The following is a 23,624-nucleotide window of genomic DNA, read 5'->3' as shown; positions in this document are numbered from 1 at the left end:
CCTTTTTAACCATATCCAATAACTTAAAAGCCAATAGTCCATAACCAAGGCAAGTAGAGCATATTTATACCTTTAAAACCAATGAGAAACAAAATTGAAGTGGCTACACATATCTTTAATATTTAGACCAAACACCATTTTTACCTTTTTAGCTATGATTTTAAGAGAAGCACCTTGTCACCTGTTGAGTCAAATAATAAGTCAGGGATTTCTCTAAGAGAAACAGCTGTCAGCTCTTGTACCAAAGAAGCTGAGAAGCTGCTGGCGCCTTTAAGATCAGCTCGTGCAGACGCTTAGCCTCTCGGCAGCTTCTCCAGCTAACCTAGACTCCTGGCTGTAGGTACAGGGCTCTAAAGGCCTGATTGAAACTGTTTTTTTATTCATTTGTCCCTTTTTGAAACGAGTTAAAACCAAATCAAGGTGTGAACGATCAGCAGATAAAGTTTTTACCATTTTTTTCTTTTGAACATGAAACATAAAACATTTAAACAACGAGAAGCAAGAACCACAGACATAAACTGACAGACATGGGGATATCTTGGTGCACCAAGGACAGACAATAGACAAAGAGGGAAAAAACCAGATGGTGTTCATGGTGACTATCCACTCGAGTGGAGTCGATATGGACGATGGATTGTCTCAATTCCTGGACTAGTCCATCAACGTGTTGAAACCCAATTCCTGTAAGATACTGAGATACATTACGGGATATCTGAGCAGCACAACTGACATTCACAAATGGTATGGAAGTGAAACACAGTCCTGAGTATTTCCACTCACAACCCAATTACATTAACTCCATAAAGCTGTGCATGGGCATTGAGATGTCCTTTTGTTTGATTCTCCTGAATAAATTTTCAGGCGGTCTGCCTCTATCAAGTCTAATCAGTATGACTCGCAAAGCTTCCAGAGCCTAATCACACCTTTTACAAGCACAAAGACAAAATTTTTCTCCCAAAATACTGTGTTCCTTTTATCTCCTCCCTTTTTCTCTCCCGGGGCGTTTTTTCCCCACTCTCTCGCCTCCGCATTGGAGGGGACTGTCTTCTTGTTATTTTTCCTTGAGCTCTTTAATTTTTTATCTAACCCTGTTTCTGACACGCCGCCTTGCCCTTCCCCCAACACTCTCCGCTTTGCTGTTACAACTGGGCGGCTCCCATGCGACCTCTGCCGCTGTCTGACGTAGCTAGAAACTCAAAGGCCAATAGAAAAAACCCGAGGGCTTCCACCGCATCTAGCAAAGGAGTGAGATAGAACAGATCAAGGCTAAACATTGTCTCTCAGAGTCTCACCCGCATCCCGCAGCTTCTGGACCCTTTCCGTGAACGGAGGCTCCCCTCGGCGCCGGCGATGGCGAGGCATTTGTCCTGGGTACTCGGCACCAAATGTCCCACGCGCAACGTCTCGCCAGCAAGAAAACACGCGGGGACATACGAATCCTTGCTGCAGCCAAAACTTTTATTAAATCTTAAGGAGAGCCCCGTGCGCCCGCATGGCGCGGCTTATATACACCCTAGCGCGGCGCATCCACACCTGATTGGTCGCTTACCCATGATCTCATTAGGCACGCCCCGGAGTGGGCAAAGACCTGGCACGAAGGCACTCTTGCACATGCGCACACAGTTAACTTCCTGAAAGGAAGTCGGCTGGCGCGGCGGAGGCCAGCGCCATCTTGTAATGGCGGAAGCTATCCTGGCCTTCCACGTGGGGCGCAGTGGAAGCCAGCGCCATCTTGTGGTGGCGAATGTTATAGCGGCCCTCTACACCCGGGTCCATGTGTTGTCAGATTCACAGACAAAGGGGGCTCCCAGAATTTCTCTGGAAAAGAAGAGAAAGAAACCAACTGTTGGGGGCAGAAGAGAGAGCAGAGTGCATTGCAAGGTGCTGGGAGACTTTCTTAGGCACCCAGAGGCTCTCCCAGGCCTACCTCCTTTTGATGACTGAGATTTCACAGATGAAAAGCTCCTATGAAAACCTCAGCACTCTCTGAGCCATGATAGGCCCTCTGCAGTGATCAGGCACATGGACACAAATCCAGTGGAGCACAGAATAGCAGTTGTATATTGAGATATACCTTGAGAGTCTGTCATCTACAGATACCAAGCCCTGTTCAATAAATATCTAAGCCTGTCATATCTCAACTGCAGCCATGATAGCCCTGGCCTCTGGAGTATGTAGCCCGCAGAGCCCACTCCAGCATCTGGCCAGTGTCTAGTTAGACCAGTCGGTCCTGGGTCTTTGAGAACTTAAATATTTTGAGCGTCATCATTGTAATGAGGTACTGCCTTAGAAGTTCCCCCTGCCCTTACTTCATTGAAGAGGCCCCTCCACAGGTCAACTGCATTTCCTTCAACAGCCTGAGACAAGTCCGACTCCCACTACCAGCAAAATTCAGCATGGCCTCACCCCAACCTAAACCCAAGTCACCTCAAACACGCCTTCCTGCCACCCCCAGCTCTGCTTAAGACTCCTACAGGATGGAAGAATCTCAAAAGACTCCGGTCCAGGCACCACACACTTACCTAGATGGTAACTGACCACACTCACCCAGTCTTGGCTGGGCCAGTCTAGAAGTTTGACTTAGCCCTCCCGGCTGCATATATGTATGGCCACATTGCTTATCCCACTGCTCCAAACACATACAAAACTTCCTTCAGCGTTAAGACCTCTGAACCCTTAGACATGCCTGGGTTCCATCACAACAACGGTACCCTCCCCTTTCCAAGAAACTCAAATTTGTACCCATTAACAGCCCAACACCTCCTTCTCAAGAGTGCAGCCTTATGCAGAGGGAAGAATTGGACCTAGGGATCCCAGGGGTAGAAACATCTCCAGTTTCTCTCCTTGTGTTTTGCCTTCCAGAGATTTACAATGTCTATGCTGCACTGCCGTGATGTGGGTCAACAAAGGCAGTATAGGTCAAACGTTCACATTGTCATGGCTGATGAGCGCCACATAAAACTTAGTGAGAAACACTGCCTGCTTTATCACCCCCATATTTAAATGCTTTAGCAAGGTCCCTAGGTAGCACAGGCTTACCCTTTTAGGGGGACCAGACCAGGCTAACTCATCAGAAACTTGAGGATTGGGGTTGGGGATTTAGCTCAGTGGTAGAGCGCTTGCCTAGGAAGCGCAAGGCCCTGGGTTCGGTCCCCAGCTCCTAAAAAAAGAACCAAAAAAAAAAAAAAAAAAAAAAAAAGAAAAGAAACTTGAGGATTCATTCCATAAACCTTAACTAAGAGGTTTGTGCAACATGTAGCAGCCAGGCATGGTGGCTCACAGGGTCCATCCCAGCATCAGGAGGCAGAGGCAAGAGAACCTCTGTGAGTTCAAGGACAGCCTGGTCTATGTAGTGAGTTTCAGAGCTACACAGTGAAACCCTGTCTAAAAAGGCGGCAGATAACTCAAGCCTCTGAGGTGACAACCAAACCATACAGGCTTTAAGGGGCTCATAAACTGACCCAACAAAGGCTCTGTCCCAAGTCTTGCTGACTGCAGATCATCCCTTTAATCACCAGGTTTTCCGACGTCCCCAGCTCTCTCTGGAACAGCTGATTGCAGTGCTTCTAGAGAAGAATGTTTTGCTGAACCTCCTGAAGAAGAACTGGTGCAGACCCTAGATCTACAGAAAGACAATTTAGGATCTATTCCAGAAGACGGGCGGGAGCCATCAGCATCCTCTCTGGCTGCCACTGAGTGTGTGGAGACATGGTTGATCCCTTAGAGGCAAGCAGGCCATGCACTGGATACCCATGCCACAGGAAACAGACAAGACAGGTCTTGCCAGCCAGAAAATGATAACCAAGAACCTGTCAAAGCCTTTATGATAGGAGGGTCGTAGTTGCTGGGCACCAGTAAAGCACCTTTGCTTTTTATGATGGGACCACAGACTTTTCAGACAGGTGGTGCCAAAGCAGGGTAGAAAGTCTAAGACATCCCTCTCTAACTATGCTGCTCTGGCTTAGCGCATCAGGCAGCAGCTCAGGCCTCTGGAGGGAGAACAGCTCAACTTGGTCAGCATTATATTACCCCAGGCCAAATCTAACTTTGACAAAGGCCATCACTCCTGTCACTCAAAAGACTTCTACCACAGTTGCAGTGTGCTCCTGTCAGCCTGCTCTCCCACCTCCTTCCCTGTCACCCAGCTAGAGACTCACCCCCTGCCCTGCAGACCAGCCCCACATCACCAGGTCATCCTACTTCCACATCCCGCCAGACAGACTCACCAGTTTTGTTCTGTTGGCCCCAGCCAGTCACCCAGCATACGGTCCCGCTGTTCACTTGGAAGGGCTTTCTGGGAAGGCACACGGGCTGGATGAGGGAGGAGTAATTCACAGGGAAGTACAGCAGAGCAAGGGCGATGTCATCTCTCATGGTTCGGATGTCAAAGTCTGAAGGGAAAATGATGTCTTGGACTGGGACCAGGGTCACATTTTCGGCTTCAGAATTCAACATGGCATCACCATGTACTCCTTCTGCCTGCAAGGAAGGCACGGGACTGTCACAGAGATCCTGAAGGGTTCATACACCCGCTCTACAGCCGGCGCATGCTTCTAAGCCTAGCCTCATGTTGCATGCCAGGCAACAGCCCACGCCCTCCCTCCAAACCACACCCCTTTCTCCAGGACCCCTGACCACCCTTGCCTGCCCAGCAAGCATGGTTCCTAGACCAGCATAACCTGGAAGCCTGATAAACAGATGATGTTCAGGTGTTACCCGAGAGGGATAAAAATCCTTTTACTGATAAGGAGAAAAAAAAACTTTTTTTCACTTGTTCTTAGCCAAAAGGCCAGGAAGCGATTTCTTCCTTCCTTCTTTCCTTCCTCTTCCTTCCTTCCTTCCTTCCTTCCTCCCTTCCTTCCTTCCTCTCTCTCTCTCTCTCTCTCTCTCTCTCTTCTTCTCCTCCTCCTTCTCCTTCTCCTTCTTTTTCTCCTTCTTCTTCTTTTTGGATGAAAAATATTAAGAGATGGGGACAGGACACCCAAAACTAGGTCCCCAAATACTCATTCATATACGCAGTGGGCTGCAGTCAACACCCATCGCTGGCTGATGAGGGAGCCTCCACATACGTGTACATTTTGACTCTGCAGGCTCGCTTGCCAAGGCCACTTCCTCCCTGCAGATAAACTTCCGTGATTTATCTCCGTAATTCTATGGCCGCAAATGTCTTCTAAAGAGAAATTAAAAGCCACAACTCCACACCTCCATCCCATTCCACACATAGTCAAGGTCATCCTCTCTCTCCAGCCCTCCAAGGCAGGAGTTGACCTCGGCTCCCCAGCCCGGCTGCGTTTGCTCTTTGACCTCCCAGGAAAGCCTGGCACCAGTAGTACCTGGAGAAAACGGTTCTCCCGGAGAGCTCCTACTGGATTCCAAGATAATTTGGGTTGTGATCGCTGAAGGAGGCCCTGATCTTGGAGTCCCAGTCTGGTTTAGAGACACCGGAACTACCGACGGATGCGAAATATTCAGGGGTTTCAAGCGGCTCTTCTGTGCCGGGGACTCTGGATCACTCCGGGACTTCAGGGGCCTATGCATCGGTCCGGAATCTTCCCTGGGCTTGTAAGTACCACCTAAGGAAGAGACCAACAGGAAAAGCTCAGCTTGAGCCACAGTTGCTCAAGTTGAGCTCACAGTTGGCACAGTTGCTGGCTCCTGGGCTGACTGATCCTACAGCACCAGCACCAGCACCAACGCCAACACCATCACCATGGCCACTCCCACCCAAGCCAAGTTCCATGAAGCCACACCTCCCCCACTGCGCCCACCAGGACCCATGTCCCCAGTTAAGGCCTCACTGAACAGAGGCTGCAGAAGCTGAAGCCAGACTAGGAGAGCTAGGAAGCCACCCCTGTCACCCCTACAGAAGCCACCCATCCAAGCCTTGGATTCAGGCAATCCCTCTCCTGGTACTCCCCGCCCCCATCCCCCCAGTCGTGTCTCGCGCAGTGCCTTCGTGTAGGCTGGTCGGCTGTATGCGTGTAGGTCCACAGTTAAGCCCTAAGATGTCGGATGCCTCAGTCATCCACCCAAAAGGTAGCACTGTCTTAGAGACTTTGAAGGCATACTAGATCTTGTCATTATTAAATAAAAGGGGGGGGGGGGCTGGAACACTTGCTGCTCTTGCAGAAGACCTTGATTCAGTTCCCAGCACCCACACTCATAACTCCAGTTCCAGAGGATCCTGTCTCTCTTCTGACCTCTGTGAGCCCCAGGGGCACGAGTACTTTCGCGCGCGCGCGCACACACACACACACACACACACACACACACACACACACGTATGGGGGGCTCTCACATATGAATTACTAAATAATATTTTAAAATATTTAATAAAAGGCCTACCCCAGCCCCAGACAACATAACATCATAATAGTCTGGTAATTTCCCCTTTAATCTCTGTTTTCAAAATAAGGTGCAGACCCCAAACGTCAGAAACACAGAGCTTCAGTAATCAATGTAAAACAACGACGTCTAGACACGAGATTGTGCCAATGGTTCAGGAGCCCCTCCATGTGCCTTCCAGGACACAGCAGGAGGCTGCTCTCCAATATTCATTCATCTTACTCTCATGTAATTAGCTACTCCCACGTTCTGTAGTACCCAACCCCAGACATGCTTCCCTACCTGCCGTGGCCTTTTATTGCATTTACTGTATCTTTAAGAGATGCTCGAAACTGTATTTTCTCCTTCTGTCCCTCAGACTTCATGTGCAGAAATCTTGGTATTGTTTGATATGCAGAGTCTCCTATAGTCTAGACTCTTTGAATTGACCTTAGCCTTAGTCTTCTGGCTTCTCTCGCTTTCCCGAAAGTATGAGGTGAGACCCGAGTCCTGGCCCTTTGTTAACTAGCCAGGTGCTATATTCTCTTGGGAGACACACAGTATCTGCATGGCTTCGTTTTTAATATTTTTTTTATTTTCTGTGTATGAGTGTTTTGCCTGCATGCATGTAAGTGTACAGCATGTGTTCTTGGTGCCCACAGAGGCCAGAAGAGAGCACTAGATTCCCAGGAACTGGAGTTAGGAATGCCATATGGATACTGGGACCTGAACCAGGATTGTCTGCGACAGCAGCCAGCTCTTAACTGCTGAGCCTTCTCTCCAGCCCCACCACATGGTTTTCTTTTGTGACTTTAGGAATGGTTTGATGATTTTGCCTAGAAACACTAATCCCTTAGGGAGTGTGGGGGGTTTGAAAGTAGTGATCTCATAATTATAGCATTTTTCTTTCATTTGATGGCTGGGAATGTTTTATCAAGAGTTTGGATATTAACACATTTTACAGGTTTTAAAGAACTGCAGCTATCAACCCTACTGTGGTGGATTAGAAAACTCAGCCACAATATTTTGGACCTTTACCCACGAAGAAATAAAATTCATTCACCCAGGAGTGGTAGCTCATGCTGTAATGCCAGCAACCAGGAGTGAGAGGCAGTAAAATATCATGCTTAAGGTCTGCCTGGGCTATGTAGTGAGTTCAAGGCTTCCCAATGCTAAAAAGTAAGACCTCACCTCAAGTAATAAATAGAGGGGAATTCATTTCCCCACCCTTGATGGCCTTGTGACCTGCCTCTAACTTTACCCATTTAGATTGTCCTGCTGGTGGGTGAGTACCTTCTAAAAAACAAAATAAAACAAACAAACAAACGAACAAACAAAAAGACCAAAACCTCCTCAAGACCATTCGGTACACTGTGCTATGCTTTATAAAGATATCGTAAGCGTTGAGTTAGCAAATACTGAGCTCTTATTGGAAATCCAGGCGTATGCCCCGTGAGTAAGCTTACAGTATTCTCAGCCAGCAGATCTCCATTTCTAAGTGTGTTACTCTGTAAACACAGCTCCTTGCATCCACTCTGCTAGCTGACTACACTCCCAGCCCATGGCACTTCTAACCCGTGCTTAAAGAAACCTGCTCCAAGAAAACTCTTCATGATGTACATCGCAGCTTCCTTCACTTGGGAATGCTATGCAGCAGTTCAGATTATTGTTGTGGTTCTTTGAAACTGGTGGAAAAACTTCCAGCAAACCCCACAAATATGTAAGAAAAATGTGGAGGTAAACACTTGTTGAAATGGGAGCTGAAGGAAGCTGAGAAACCTGCATGCTGGGCAGTTTTTTTTTCCAGTGCATGCGTACCAGGTTGCTCCGCCCCTCTGCGTGGAGGCGCATGCGTACCAGATGCTCCCTTGCTCTGAATATTCTCAATGCAATGTTGAGCGGGGAAGAGCTCTGCACTATGTGAGACCATTAAATTCAGGGTGCTATGTTACTAGCAACTAACCCCTCAAACTCTTCCCGACACTCGTATTATTCCACTTTTGTCAAGCGTGGTTCCTGGAAGCAGTCTTGACGACAATGAGTGCAGCGGGTTGGGGAGAAGTGCAGTGTCACTGAGAGACTCCACATAAAAACCAATGAGGCGGAATTCGAAGTTCTGAGGAGTTGAGCTGCAAGCAGCCACGGCTGAGGAGGTCTCTGCTGGTTTCACCAGAGGCCCTTCCAAGCCTGACTAGAAGTAAAGGGCTGGCCTTCCTCCCTCTGTCTCTGAATACCAGTGATTTTCTCTGGGCAGAGTCTGGGAAGAGGTTATTTTAGAGGAAGGGTCCCTGGCGGCTAGATGTACTTTTCTGAGAGGCCAACTGGAGGCAGGTATGATTTCTCTGCCAGTGGCATCTAACAGGTACGCTACTGCTTGCTATAGAGTGCCTAGTCCTATCAGTACACAACTCATTTGGTTTTGAACCCAGTGGGTTTTTTTTCATGTATGTACTTTGGTTTCATGGACCCATAGAGGTCAAAAGAGTTCACCAGGTCTCCTGGGACTGGATTTTTCAGGATGGTTATAAGCTACAGTCTGGGTGCTAAGAATTGAACCCGGGTCCTTAACCTCTGAGCCATCTCTCCAGCCCTGACCCCAGTGGTCTTTAATAGTGATCTTGCAGTCTAGAATGATGGGAAATCTCAAGTTCCCCTTAGGCATTTCCTATTCACACCTATAGCGGTTTTTTTTCAAGCCTCTCTCTGGGCAAGCCTGGGGGAATAGCGTTTCAAGACTACAAAATCTGGCCGCTAGAAATAGTCCTTGATATCTGGATCTCTTGACCTTTGTGAGCAGAAACTGCAGGCTCTGTGAGTAGGCTTTGTTTTACATTTTGTAAAAATCTAGTGTGTTCAGCATAGCTCATTGTCTGCCCCTCACCTCCTCCTCTCTCTGCATTTTCCCTTTTAGGAAGAGGTTCCACCCAACAACCGTGCCCCGTAACTAGAGTCTTTCTAATAACTTCTGTTTTAGAATGGTTCGTGTTCCTCTACTCCAGGTGGAGCTCAGGTTCTAGTACTTCAGGCAGCTGAAATACACAGCACCAGACCAAGACATTTTACAAACCGAAATATCCCTGCTGTGGTCCACTGAGGTGCTGGCCCACCCCAGGGAAACAGAATCCCACTGGAGTTTGAAGAGGGTGTGGCTGGCTGCACAGTGCTTGGCTGGGATTGGGGTCGCCATAGTGATGGTGTTGATGGTGGTGGTAGTGCTGCCGAGGTCGGGCAGTAAGGAGCTGGAAGCTTCGAGGCACACTGTTCTTACTGGTCTCTGCTCTTCCTCACATAAGACCTACAGGCCCAAGGAGGATTCCCGAGAGATGCCGGACGCCCATAGGCCCTGGCGTTGAGGAATACCCTTGGGATCCCAAAGATTCCAGATCCCTATCATAGCTTCTATGTATCCAACCTCCACAGGACCTCTAAGACCAAGGGCTTCCTGTACTGCGTCTGGTACCAGAGCTCGCCAGACCTGTCTGGGAGATCAAAAGCATAACCCGGTCTGACTGGGAAGGTGGAATCAGCTCTATCCTAGAGGGTTAAAGAGACAGACCCTTCCTGAGAATGACGTTGACTATACTGGCAGACCACGTGTGGACATGTTTTGGGAATATGCTATAGAAGTTATTAACCAATCAGTAGCAACAAAAGCAATACACACTGATAAAGGAGAGACTAAGGGTTTTTGTTTTTTTTTATTTATTTATTTATTTATTTATTTATTTATTTATTTATTTATTTATTTTTATTTGTTCGTTTGAGACAGGGTTTCTCTGTAGTCCTGGCTGTCCTGGAACTTGCTCTGTAGACCAGGCTGGCCTTGAACACATCACTATTTGCCTCTGCCTCCTTGGTGCTGGGATTAGAGGTGTGTGCCACAATAATCTCAAACTGTGGCTATGGCATCTGCGTTTGCACAAGTCGCCAAGATGCCCGAGAGGAAGGTCAGCATTGTGGATAGGTCAGTGAGCGGGAGTCCACGGAGAGTTTGTCGTCTGCTCAACTTGTACCGCAAACATGAAGAAGCCACAAAAGGAACAGGGAAAGGCACATTTTGTCTTTACACACCCGAAAAAGAAAATAAATGCAAGCAAAAAGGTGACACTCTAAAAGGCCATTGCGCTCATGAGCTCAATGTGACTGTGGCTGTGGCTGCACTCACTGAACCCAGTGGGTGACTAGTAAAAAAGGAAGAGAGGGAGGGAGAAAGGGACGGAGGGAAGGAGGGAGGGAGGGAGAGGGAGGGAGGAAAGGCATGGAAGTGGTAAGGGCACTTTTTGGTGAAGGAGGAATTGGTGAATTGGATCAAGATACACAGAACATGTGTGAAGTTTTCAAAGAATAAAAGATTTTTTAAAAGGAATCACAGCTAAGTATCACCTTATTAAAGGTGGCTTCTCAAGATTAAAGCCTAAGGGATGGAGAGATGGCTCAGTGGTTAAGACCACCTGCTGCCCTTCCAAAGACCTTCATTTGATTCCGAGCAGCCCTGCCAAGCAGCTCACAACTGCCTTTAACTCTGGTGCTAGGAAATCTGACATCATCTTCTGGCTTCTGCAGACACTCAGACATAGACACAAATAAAAATAAACCTTTAAAAAAGATTATATTAATACATTTACACAACCTTAAAAAGAAGAAAAACAGATAACGTGAAACACACACACACACACACACACACACACACACACACACCCCTTGGCACCCAGAAAGGACTGCATTGGTTAATTCTAGCAAACATTTAAGGAAAAAGAATCTACACAAACTTTCTCACAATAATTAAAGAACAAAGAATATTTTCCAAAACAATTCTATAAAACCAGCATTACCTTGGGTTTTTTTTTTTTTAAGCATTTTAAGAAGAACCAAACTTTGAACTATCAAGATGGCTCAGTAGATAGATATAGACCCCAGTCTTCATGAACTGAAGCAACTGTGTATTAGTGTTAGAGGCAAGGAGGAAGCAAAGGGCACCCATACTGGAGGGAAAAAGATTACAACTACATATGCAGGTACTGGAGAGATGGCTCAGTGGTTAGGAGCAATTGCAACTCTTGCAGAGGACCCAGGCTTAGTGCTCAACACTTATATGGTGGCTCACAACTATCTCTAAGTCCAGTCCCAGGGGATCTGATGTCTCTTCTTGCCTTTGTGTACACTTGTAGACACTCACATGCAAGCGAATTACACATATTAAAAATTCTGGGGGTTGGGGATTTAGCTCAGTGGTAGAGCGCTTGCCTAGCAAGCGCAAGGCCCTGGGTTCGGTCCCCAGCTCCGAAAAAAGAAAAAGAAAAAAAAAGTTCTGAATCTTACATTTAAAAAAGTATCTGTAGACAGCATAGGAAATCAGAGGAGAGAGGCTAGAGAGATGGTTTAGCAGTTAAGCGCACTCATCGCTCTTCCAGAAGACGTGCGTTTGACTTGCAGCACCACGGTGACGCACAAGCATCTGCAATTCCAGTTCCAGGGGTCTTCCTGCCTCTTCAGGCACTGCATGCAAGTGGTACACAGACACAGACGCGCTCAAACTACTCCAAACACCTGCAGTCCCAGAGCTTAGAAAACTGAGGGAGGAAAGTCGGCACAAGTCGGAGGTCAGCCTGAGTATCCAGGCAGTACCACCCAGCAGGCTCCAACCAGCAGGCTCTGCCCACTGAACACTCGAACTACCGTCATTGCTGGGCCCAGTCAGTCCCCTCTAGCTGCAAGCAGCCAAGGTGCTGCCCTAGAGGAAATCCCACCAATCCCAGGCCTCCCTGGAAAGCTCCGCCCCTCAAGAAACCCTATAAACACCCCGCCCCCGTTCAGTTCTTTGCTGCTTCTTCGCTGAGCAGAGGCAGCTATCCCCCTATGTTTTCCCCAATAATCTCTTCTGCGAGCTTTGTTGTGCAGTGTGATTTTATAGTACTCCTTGGCTCCAGACTGCCAGGATACCTTTCCCCTCAGAGCTGAACTATAGGAGCGAAACTTTGCGTTAGCAAACTTTACATTAGAATACCAATACAGGGCTGGAGAGATGGCTCAGTGGTTAAAAGCATTTACTGTTCTGAACTCACGTTTAGTTCCCAACACTTCACGTGGTGGCTCACAACCACCTGTAACTCTGATTCCAGGTCGTCTAATGCCCTCTCCTGACCTCCACAGGCAGCATGCAGGGCCCGACATACATGCATGCAAAGCATTCACACTCATGAGTGCAGCGATGGCCGCACATGTATACAGCCACATCACAGCTTACTGACCATGTTACGTGAGCACGGTGTGTTATCTGTTCACCACATAGAAGAGGACAAGCTGCTGAAACCAGTAAGCACTAAATAAATGACAGCAACAACCCCCACAGAGCCTCACGCGGTGGCGGTTTTATCAGTGAGCTCTGTCTTTATCTTTTCACTGTCCATGTGATAAAGTCGACGTGCAAATCCAAAGAAAGCAAACAATGCTAACGGATGCACAGTGACGGTGATGGTGAGGCAATCAGGGCTCACCACTCAGTCAGGAAGCTCTCCATGTGCCTCCTGCATCACACAATTCCCTACTGCCCCCAATGAAATGTTTATTGTAATCATTGTGTTGTTGCTCCTGTGCCTTTCTTCTTGGTTCTAGCTCTCAAACACAGTTCCCTGTGTGCTACCCTCTAGTCTAGTAGGACTGTTTTGCACTTGATGTATCTTTAGAACCATGGCTGCAATGTATCCCATCCCTTGGGTGCCCCCTGAGAGAGACTCTGGACCCGTGACCTCCGACAGTGTGGACTTGGCGAGTGTTGCTCCAGGCTGCTTGTTTGCCTTCCTGTCGCACCCACCTCGGCCGGCAAGGAAGACGCAACACGGTTGGATTCTTCTCAACAGCCTTTACTGCAGGACACCTTCATTGTTGATACAGGGAGGCGGCGGCAGCCAGCCCTAAGTGTTACAGCTTCAAGTGTTACAGCTCCAAGTTTTACAGCTTCAAATGTTACCGAGTCGAGCAGCAAAGCCGCTCGCCTTATATACACAACAGTATGCTAATATTCTTTCAGGGATTGGTGGGACACAAGTCACCCCACTGTCATCCCAGCTACTCGTCCTCCAGAGATTGGCGCGGCATGAACCTCCATTAGCATAGTACCGCCCCAGCCAGGCTGACGTCAGGTGCAAAACCCCACGCATGCACAGTACTGTTGTTAGGAGGGCGCCAGATTCACCTCATTATCATACAGCTGCCCTGACAGGGGACAAGCCTGCACATGCGAGGTAAGTTATTCACATTGGATGGGGCTGGCTGTCGGCGCCATCTTTACTTCACCGCGCCACTCCCTACACCTTCCTACTTATCTCCAGTTGGACTCACGGTCAGTTCTTTTTGTCAACAAGAGAATTAGCACCGTGTTCTGTCCCTGAGAGCCATACCAGTAGATGGTTTCCTTTTGTGACAACGTGGGGAAAGATAGATAGATAGATAGATAGATAGATAGATAGATAGATAGATAGGTAAGATAGATAGATAGAGCTAGATAGTAGATAGATCATAGGTAGTAGATAGATCGTAGATAGATAGATAGATAGATAGATAGATAGATAGATAGATAGAAAGAATATTAGAAGTTAGTTCATTTTAGAGGTGTTAAAGAATTTTTGTTATCTTCACTGTGGTAGATTAGAAAACCTGGGCATAACATGTGGCATCTCCACCCATCAAGAACCTAAATTACCCAGGCATGGGCCTTTAATCGAACCACTCAGGAAGCAGAGACAAGCAGATCTCTGTGAATACCAGTGTGCCTGATCTTCACAGTGAGCTTCAGGCTAGCCAGGGTTATACAGTGTGATCCTGTCTCAAGAAGAAAGAAAGAAAGAAAGAAAGAAAGAAAGAAAGAAAGAAAGAAAGAAAGAAAGAAAGGAAGAAAGGGGGAAGAGAAGTCAAACAACACAGAAAAAGAGATCAAATTAATATTGGTGCTGTCATTGAAATTTGGTCTGGCATTAAGACTTAGCTTTTTTTAAGGCAGAACCCTAGTTGGCCTCCAGCTTACCTAAAATAAACTTGAATTTCTGATTCTCCTACCTCTACTATCCAAGGGCTGAGATTCCCAGTGTGCACTACTGCACCCAGGTATTGTCAAGCTAATAGCCTCATGCCTGCTAGGCAAACTCTACCAAGGGGGCCACCCGGAACCACTGTGACTACCGGATCAACAGAATTTGCCAGAAGCTAAGCTAGACTGAGCATCCTCTGAAAGCAGGTTCCCCTCAGCTTCCAACCGCTCAGAACATTGTCCTAAGGCCAGTTGCTTCGAGAGGAAAGCCCTTCACAGGGACACGTAGACGTCCTTCTCTATGTCCTCAGGTAACTAACTCTTCACCACAGAAAAGACCATCAGGGTATCGCTGTCCCGGTAGAGCTGCCACATAGAAGTGCCCCAGATCTGCACTCCCACTGGAGCAGCGAGAATTGCCCGAGTCACCTGTACAGATGTGAGATACACAGTTGAATATTGTCCACAGGAGCCACGATCGCTTCATACCTTCACCGTAAACACTGACCCATTCACCGCTCCTAGGAGAAAGACCGGCTTAGGTCCTAATAAGATCCAGCTGAAAATAGTCTCATCAACCAGCCATCATATTCGACAGCCTGTGTTTGTGCCTCTCTGTATTATGTGGTTCTGTTTACTCTCTGAAATGGCCGGATTCACAGCCAATGGCACCCTAAATACACTTCCAATAAACTCTTTCTTTCCTTACTAAGACCCATCACTTCTCGCACGTAAGAACCATGGTAGTTAGATTCGTCACTGCTGTGAACAAACACCTGAAAGACACAAATCAAGGTGAGGAATTACTTATGTTGGCTTACCGTTTTCGAGGGTTTGACCTAAGATGGTGGGAAAGGCATGGTGTAGCAGCTCATATTTGGGGCAGTGTGCAGCAAACACTGACAACATAGGAAATTGGTAGGGGACGATATAGTTCTCATGACACACCCTCCATGACATATCTCTTCTAGCTAGGCCCTACCCCTTCTCCATCTCCCAACAACACCATCGTATTATAAATTCCTGGCCCTCATAATCTAATCTCAGAGACATAACTAAGATTTACTTCACTAGTCTCCTAGGGATTTATTAATTCAAGTCATTAATCAAAAGAAACCTCTCCATGCTAAGCAACATTTTTTTTTTTTTTGGTTCTTTTTTTTCGGAGCTGGGGACCGAACCCAGCAAGTAAGCGCTCTACCACTGAGCTAAATCCCCAGCCCCAACTAAGCAACATTTTAAAAATGTGGTTGGGGCCCTTTAAAACCATAAAGTCATTAGCAAAAATCTACCAAAAAATGTAAGAGGAAAAAAATGTGGTCGTAGAGACGGAAGACACTTGTTTCTACAGAGAGCTAAAAGAAGCAGGAAGAGCATCATGGTATTTCGTCTCTGCTAGGAGCATGGGTACCACATGACCCAAATGTCTCCACTGTTCTGTACACATCTACGTGAGACAAGGAAGACAGAGCAACACTGGTCTACGGGGCCACTGAGCTTGGAGTGTTCAATCACAAACACATTAGATCCCTCGGTCTGGTGAAACTCGATGGGCCCCATCTTTTCCTGGATGGAGTACATCCTCTAGTCAGTACCTGAGTCTTACTTGCGATCCCAGGAGTCCTTGGGAGGATGAAAAATATCAGGCTCTCATTAGGCATTTCTTCCTCCATGCATCGATATTTCAAGCCACTTGTCCAGACAACCTGGTTTCATTTTGATGGACCACAGAATCTAGCCACAGGAAATTACTGTGTCAGTTGCTCCTCTTGTCCTGAAACTGCATCTCTGAAGTCTAGTAAGTTGTGGAGAACCGTCTACCACTCACCTACTCTTCTCTCTGTGTAATCTCTTTTAGAGACAGAGGTTGTTTCCAGCCACCATGTCCTGTGACATGTTTTCCCCACACCACTCCCCAAACTCTTCCTACCTATGACCCACTTCTTATGTGTAGCCCCACACCAGTGCCTGACTTATTAAAGTAATTCACAGATGTTTGCCAGAAAGAGTAAAAATGTCAGCATTAGTGTTTGGTATTCTATTTCCTCAGAGTGGGTGCTATCTTATCCTCAAAAATGCTTGAGCTCAATTCTTATTCCCTATACCTAGACGTCCCTCCCATATCACAAACAAAAGCACACACCCTGTTTGGAATCATAAATGTTTTAGAGCCAGGGATGTATTCTTCAGCACATATATATCCTAGTCTACTCTCTCACAGGTTGTTTCCCTCATCAAGGCAACCTGGAAAGGAAAATAGAGACACAGCACCAGTTTGAGAGAAAGGAGTAGGGCAACATGATTCCAAGAGCATTCATTCACCCACCCACCCACCCCCTCATTCACACATCCCACCCATCCCCCTATCCCCTCATTCACCTACTTACCCATCCCCTCATTCACCCACCCACCCCCTCATTCACTCACCCACCCATCCCTTCACCCACCCCCATCCCCTCATTCACCCACCCACCCACCCCATTCACTCACCCACCCATCCCCCATCCCCTCACCCACCCATCCCCCACCCCCTTATTCACCCACCCACCTCCTCATTCACTCACCCACCCATCCCCCATCCCTTCACCCACCCATCCCCATCCCCTCACCCACCCGTCCTATCCCCTCATTCACCCACCCACCCACCCACCCCATTCACTCACCCACCCATCCCCCATCCCTTCACCCACCCATCCCCATCCCCTCACCCACCCGTCCTCCTATCCCCTCATTCACCCACCCACCCACCCATCCCCTCATCCCCCTCATTCACGCACTCACTCATCCGCTCATTCACCAGATGATTCCTGAACTCAGGAGCTACAGAAGATATATTACAATGGCTAGACAGGCAGCCCTGGCCCAGAGCAACAGAAAGTCAACCCGTGGAGACAGAAAGAAACAGGCATGCAGCCTCCAAAGTCAGGAGAACCCAGAACAAAGCACACTACATGCTGATGGGTTCTGGAATATGTGCAGTAGACTCAAGGGCTCAGACAGCCCACCGAACTTAAATGGGACAGATGGCCTCCTCCAGGATTTAACAAAGACTGAACACCTTCCCTAGACACATGGGGGCCCATTTCTCCTTAGAGTATGCTATAGCAACCAAATATTCCAGACGGACAAAACTTCAGAACACACAAGACACGTTTATTCCGTTCATGTCTAAAATCTATCCTCTTCAAAACTGCGCCGCCGCAACTTAGGGTGGTCCCGGAAGTGGCTGTGAGGGAACTGTTGAAGCAGGCACCATCAGGGTTGTTGCTCCCAGGAGGCTTGTGTAGCAAAAGTTTTGTGCTCACGGATGGATTCCCACCATGGCACAGGGAAAATGCTGCAAACCGCAACTGAGCCAGATGTAGACGTCCCAGCTACGCACCTCTGCAGGAAACGCCTCCTCTGAGTATACAGATCTCACGGGTATGTCAGAGTCTCTGGTAAGAGCTATTGGCAGCCAGTTACATCTAGTGCCCGTTCAATCCTGATGAAGTCTCTCCTCTAGAGATGTTCTTTCTCCAAGATAACTCAAGGAGACGAGTTATCTCCCTCCACTGGCAGGCCAGGTAGTCCTCTACCCGGAAGTGGTCCACACTCCTTCGCTCCAGGTAAAGCACAGACTTAATACAGTGGTAGCTGAGGCAGATGACAAAGGGTACCAGGGCCGGATATTTTACAAGCCCCAAACTCCCTGCTGTGCTCCACAAATCCCAAGTAGAATTTGAAGAAAGAGCATTGGCAGGGAAATTAGGTCTGAGGAGAAGCCTAGTGGAGGCTCAGAAACAAGAGGACCATGGGCTGTATAGAGATCATGGGGTCACCAGGATGCCCAGGTGAAGCACCAGGCACAGGCTTAAGAAGAGGAAGCTTAATGACTTCCAACACGAAGCTCGACTCAGTTCCTTAATGATCCAGTCTCTGTAGTAACTCACTTCTGTATAAATTCCAGGGTATCCGATTCGACCACAGCCAAGGCCCCAGCTCACGATCCCTACCTGCACCCATGTCTTATTAAATTCGCAGACCATGGGCCCCCCAGAATCTCCCTGGAGGAAGAGAAACAAATGACAGGAACGAAATTGATTCATAGGACAATAGGTCCCACCCCAAGGCTCTGGAGAGCCCTGCATCCCTAGGAGATTTCAGAATTGATTTTTTTTTTAAACAAATGAAAAGTTTTGCCTGTTCAAAGAGGTGAGCTGAGTATAAACCACTATGGTTCTCCCTTTCTGAAGTCATGACTGAATCAGTTACCCAAGCACACGGAAGGGGCTGAAAACATGGAATTTGTATTACCTCCTCCCTGATCCACCCCACCCCCATCCTCTGCTGACATCATCAGCTGTCTTCTCCTGGAGGATCCTGTCAGGCTAACCCAGGAGCCGTAGTGGCTTGACCTGACATCCCATCAGCTTGGATAACAGTAAATGGAAGATCTGGAACACAATCGCGGCCCCAGTGTCTGGGACTTAGGAACATCCAGGGAAAGGACAGCAGGGTAGAGCAACAAGGGACCCATGAACTGACCTGGCAGGCATCTCCTCCTTTCTTATTATAGCCACAGACTCCCCCTTCCTGGACTAGGGTAAATATTCTTCCTGTGATGTCCTTAAGGATCTGATTACATCTCTCGTGACGAATAATACTTAGGTCAACCTCCCGAAGCACCCTTGATGATCTACCTACACAGAGATCATTTTGGAGGGGGTCGATCTGCATTCAGTAAGCTGGCCTGAGTCAGTTGTACCTCCTCGGGGTCTCAATACAGTGCTCACATACAGATATACTCACATTCAGGTATACTCACACACAGGTACACTCACACACAGGTATGCTCACACACAGGTATGCTTACACACAGGTATGCTCACACACAGGTATGCTCACACACAGGTTGCTCACACACAGGTATGCTCACACACAGGTACACTCACACACAGGTACACTCACACACAGGTACACTCCAGCTATTTCTTGAATCTCACACTGAGGGAAACGGAGACCCAACCCCACCGAGAGTAAAAGATGATGTGAAGTCCAAATCAAAGAAGCAGAAGAAAGAATAGCCTAAGAGAGGAGGATGAAATCTTGTCAGCCTTTGAGGTGACAGGTATGTGATATGCTCTCACTGATGCTATTGATAATCAGGAAGGCATCCTTACTTGTACCTCTTGGACATGTGGTACCCCAAAGTAACAATCTAAACTCTTCCCAATAATGGGAGACCCCAAAGCAGTCGTTCTCGGCCCTCTAATGCCTTAATACAGTTCTTCATGCTGTGGTGACCCCCCCCAACCATAAAGCTATTTCCATTGCTACTTCTTAACTGTAATTTTGCTGTTATGAATCTACATTTTCCAATCATCTTAAGTGACCCCTGTGAAAGGTCATCTGATCCCCAGAGGGGTTGAGACATGTATGTATGTATGTATGTATGTATGTATGTATGTATGTATGTGTCAGTATCCCCAGGCTGAGATCCTGCACCTTATAGACTCACTGACTTTCCTGGCCTCTGCTTCATACAAGCAGCTTCCTCTCTATCAAGGTAGGTACTTCTAGCTTCCAGACAGGTCATCATACCCTAAGCGAAAATCCACCCTGGTGAGTATCCACCCTGGTCAGTACTTAAGTCCTCAAGCCCCAACAAACCAATAGAAATTCACCAACAGTTCCTCTCTCTTACCACCTTCTCTCTCCTCTCCCTTATCTACTTTCTAGAAACTCTGGCTCCCCGTCCCCCACTTTAGCCTCTTAGACCAATCCCAGGCTACTAAGTAGTCTGATCCCTGGTCCGTACTTGGTGGAGTCTTACTTTAGGCTCACCTCGTTCAATTGTTTTGCCCCATCCAGTCACCCAGCATAGGGTCCCCGGTTGTACCAAGAAAGACTTTTCAGGGATGCACACAGGCTGGATGTTGACACTGTAATTCACGGGGAAGGCCAGCAGAACAAGGGCAATGTCGTGTACAATTGTTCTCATCACAGAGTAATCTTGGTGGACAATGATGTCTTGAACTGGAATCTTCACTGACATACTGGACCACAGGTCAGCCTCTCCCATCGACACTACGTAATCCAGATGGCTGCAAAGAGAGCCTGAAGGGTCTACACGCTTCCTCTGCACACAGTCAAAGCACTTTCCAGCCGGATCCTGTTTTTCTAAAGCGGCTGTCAACATCCTCCCTGGGTTGAAACCCTATTCTCTCCAGGACCCCTAACCACCCTAGCCAGCCACCAGATGGTTCTCCAAGTGATACTCTGACCAGTATCACTATGGAAATGTATCAGAAATCAAATAAACGTTCCGGGTGTCAACTGAAACTAAATTAAAAACAAAACAAAACAATGAAATCCACAAAAAACAAACAAACAAACAAACAAACAAACAAACACCCTGGCTGTGTCATCTCTCACCCACCCTCATTGGTTTTGACATAGGTTCTCCTTCATTCTGTGGCCCCAGCAATCCTTCCAAGTGCTGGGATTACAGTCATAAGCCATCTCTACAGGCTCCCCTCCCCCTCTCTCTCCCCTCCCCCTCCCCCTCCCTCTCTCCTTCCCCTTTCCCTCCCCCCCCCCCCGCTCCCCCCAAATAGAAAGCAAGAGGGGCAGGCCCTAGTGCCTGGTTAGAGGCCCAAGCCCAGCCCTCCAGGCACTCACCCGTAGACACAGTGGGCTGCGGTCATCACCCACCATTTGCTGATGAGGGAGCCACCACAGATGTGCTGCTTGTGGACCTGCAGGCTCACCTGCCAGGGCCACTTCCTTATGGGCGCAGGCTTTCCACCAACTATCCTCGCAGTTCTGTGGCCACAAGCTGGAGCAGGTTAGTGAGGGGAGGGGGCTGAAGGTAAACTGTTGCTTCTCTACCGCCAGCCAGAGCCTCAGAACCTGTAGAACAAGGCTCTGACCCCCGCAAATCCCAGGGCAGCAGTGGGTCTTTAAGACTCATTAGGGAATGGTGGCGTCCTCTCAGATCTCAAGCCTTGGTTGGGCCCACACCCCACACCCAAGGACCTAAGATCCTCCTCTACATCAGGGCCTCAACCACCCTGGGTCCAGACCAGTTCTCTGGTCATGGCCCAGAAACTTCACCTGAAGTGGGTGGAATCCATGGTGGAAATGATTGCCTTGACAGACTCATGGATGAAAAAGAGTGACCTGGAGTAAATCCCATTGAATCAAAGGGCGTCATGCTACCCCCAGGTTTGAGAGGCAGCGAGGTCTCAGGCATTCCTGTGAGCGGCCTCTCTTGTGGGTTTACACCCGGGTCATCGAGGCCATTCTCTGACGGGAGAGGAGAAAGAGACGGTAGCGTCCCTGGAACCATAGGGGCTTTGCCCAATCGCGTCTGAAGCAGCAAGAGCCAGACCAAGAGGCGGAGGGAGTCACAGCCCTGGAAGGCCATGCCGCCCGCCAAGGCCTCAACCTGTCGCAGCGCCTCCTCGCGGCGGTTGCCTTGGCTACGCACCGGAAACGGGCGGTTTCATTAAGCGCACTATCCCCTTTCCAGCCTGATCCCTCCTGATCAGCGACCGACTCTCAGACAGTGGTTGCAATCCAAAGCAAAACTCCTTAGAAGAAATGTACCTGAGGTTACTAATCACTGAGACAGGGTGCACACTGCCACCTTTTTGAAAAGTCAACACCCACAAGGTCTTCAAGACCTATTAGCCATAGCAGTACAATACAAGCTAAAACCACGATGAGACATCGGTATCGGGCTTTCAAGAACAAACCTGTAACAACCTCAGATGTTGGCAGAGATAAAGGACTGCCCACAATACTGTGGTGGGGATGGAAACACAGCGGTTCCAGAAAGCACACAGGCAGTTTATTATGTAATTACCAAACACTCCAGTCGTTATACACCTGGATGTTCATTCCCAAGAAATAAGGATTTATGTTCTATTAACCAGTATAAATGCTTACAGTGTTGACATCTTTATTCACCAGCAGCTAAAAATAATGCAGCCGTAAAACCTTTTGCCTCGCTGGGGATTTAGCTCAGTGGTAGAGCGCTTGCCTAGGAAGCGCAAGGCCCTGGGTTCGGTCCCCAGCTCCGAAAAAAAGAACCAAAAAAAAAAAAAAAAAAAAAAAAAAAAAAAAAAACCTTTTGCCTCCTTAAATGCTCTGATCCCTGGAACATGTTAAGTAGGTTACTGTACTTAACCAATGGAAGCACAATAAATCAAGGCTCTTGGTACAAGGAGATTATCTGGACTGTTCAGGCGAGCTTGCTGTAATCACAAGTTTTCTTTTTTTTAACCAACAAGATGACTGAAATCGAGGGAGGAAACAAGATGTCAGAAAGGAGTGGAAGGGGGAGAGGGAGGAGAAGAGGTTGTTGTTACCGTTGTTACTGTTTCCCTGGGGAGGGGTGAAGGAAGCCTCTAGAAACTGGAATCAGGAAGGAAATAAATTCTCCCATTCTCCAAGTGGTCTTAGAACTTGATCTGTAGACCAGGCTGACGTCAGATTTCACAGAGATCTGCCTGCCTCTGCCTCCCGAGTGCTGGGATTAAAGGTGCGCCCACCACTGCTGCCTGGCTCAAGAATTTATTCTTGATTATAAATAGAAATTAATAAGCTGAGTATTCTTTAACTATAAACAGAAAACTTCACCTGCAGAGGCTCCTGTTCCTGTTTTGGTCTCCTAATCCACAGAGTATTGTTGAGCAATTGGAATAACTAGTGAGGGGGAAGGAAGAGGAGAGAGAGAGAGAGAGAGAGAGAGAGAGAGAGAGAGAGAGAGAGAGAGAGAGATGAAACAGTAATGGAGATTTAATATAATCACAGCACACTCTATCAGTGCACGGAATTATCTAAAGCAGATTTAAAATATGCATTTTAGTTTTTCTTCTATTTTCATGTTGCTATTATTTCTTAATGTTTTATTGACTAGTCTCTCAGTTGTCCAAAATTTGCTGCTTTACCATATTTCCAAAAATATGGGATAACTGCTGACCACGGTGAACATCACACTGCCGACCATCTGAATTGTCCTTGAGGAATGTTGAAGTGGAGAAGACACCTAAACTCCTCCATATACTGGAGGTTGGTTTGCATTTGAGCTACCCCTGCCTAGACACTAGCAATTCAGTTTTGTAGAGTCTCCACTGACTGCAGGGTTACTAAGCAACGTTTCCTCTCTAGTTGGGTGTCTCCCAATGCTGTGTGACCTCTAAGAACTGTTTGCCTTCTAGTGGTCCAGTGTTCATTTAACCTAGCGCCCTGGAAATGCCTGTGAAGATCAGCAGTCGCTCAAAGACTA

At 47.8% G+C, this 23,624-nt stretch overlaps 2 protein-coding genes across 4 annotated transcripts; both read right to left on the bottom strand.

Moving 5' to 3' along the window:
• Nucleotides 1-1,437: 1,437 nt before the first annotated feature.
• Prss44-ps1 (serine protease 44, pseudogene 1) lies at nucleotides 1,438-5,922 on the bottom strand. The gene is given in 6 exon segments (XM_087564095.1): nucleotides 1,438-1,818; nucleotides 3,462-3,622; nucleotides 4,227-4,479; nucleotides 5,070-5,170; nucleotides 5,334-5,573; nucleotides 5,799-5,922. Coding segments are annotated over 6 exon segments (864 nt in total). The 5' UTR covers nucleotides 5,878-5,922; the 3' UTR covers nucleotides 1,438-1,788.
• A 2,257-nt stretch (nucleotides 5,923-8,179) lies between these two features.
• Nucleotides 8,180-21,792, bottom strand: Prss44 (serine protease 44). 3 transcript variants are annotated; one of them, NM_001109298.2, is made up of 6 exons: nucleotides 21,446-21,792; nucleotides 21,011-21,167; nucleotides 20,174-20,433; nucleotides 18,875-19,029; nucleotides 18,280-18,393; nucleotides 8,180-8,404 (listed from the first exon to the last, which is right to left on the bottom strand). In NM_001109298.2, exons 1-6 carry the CDS (start codon nucleotides 21,756-21,758, stop codon nucleotides 8,291-8,293), a joined length of 1,113 nt encoding a protein of 370 aa, NP_001102768.2. In that variant the 5' UTR covers nucleotides 21,759-21,792; the 3' UTR covers nucleotides 8,180-8,290. The 3 variants fall into 3 exon arrangements, with proteins under 3 accessions (NP_001102768.2, NP_001388157.1, XP_087419537.1); NM_001401228.1 differs by lacking the exon at nucleotides 8,180-8,404 and having other exon boundaries at nucleotides 17,480-18,393; XM_087563411.1 differs by lacking the exon at nucleotides 8,180-8,404 and having other exon boundaries at nucleotides 17,480-18,393; nucleotides 21,011-21,154; nucleotides 21,446-21,777.
• Between the last annotated feature and the right edge of the window lie 1,832 nt (nucleotides 21,793-23,624).

This window comes from Rattus norvegicus, chromosome 8 (genome assembly GCF_021556685.1).
Source record: "Rattus norvegicus strain SHRSP/BbbUtx chromosome 8, alternate assembly SHRSP_T2T, whole genome shotgun sequence".
NCBI lineage: Eukaryota > Metazoa > Chordata > Mammalia > Rodentia > Muridae > Rattus > Rattus norvegicus.
This window is presented reverse-complemented; position numbering and strand designations above follow the sequence as displayed.

Coding starts and splice junctions, on each gene's coding strand:
- Prss44 (NM_001401228.1), bottom strand. CDS start 21,758: ATGGCCTTCCAGGGCTGTGACTCCCTCCGCCTCTTGGTCTGGCTCTTG. Junction 21,168..21,445: donor ATGGATTCCACCCACTTCAG/GTGAAGTTTCTG, acceptor AACCTGCTCCAG/CTTGTGGCCACAGAACTGCG. Junction 20,434..21,010: donor GCAGCCCACTGTGTCTACGG/GTGAGTGCCTGG, acceptor CTCTCTTTGCAG/CCATCTGGATTACGTAGTGT.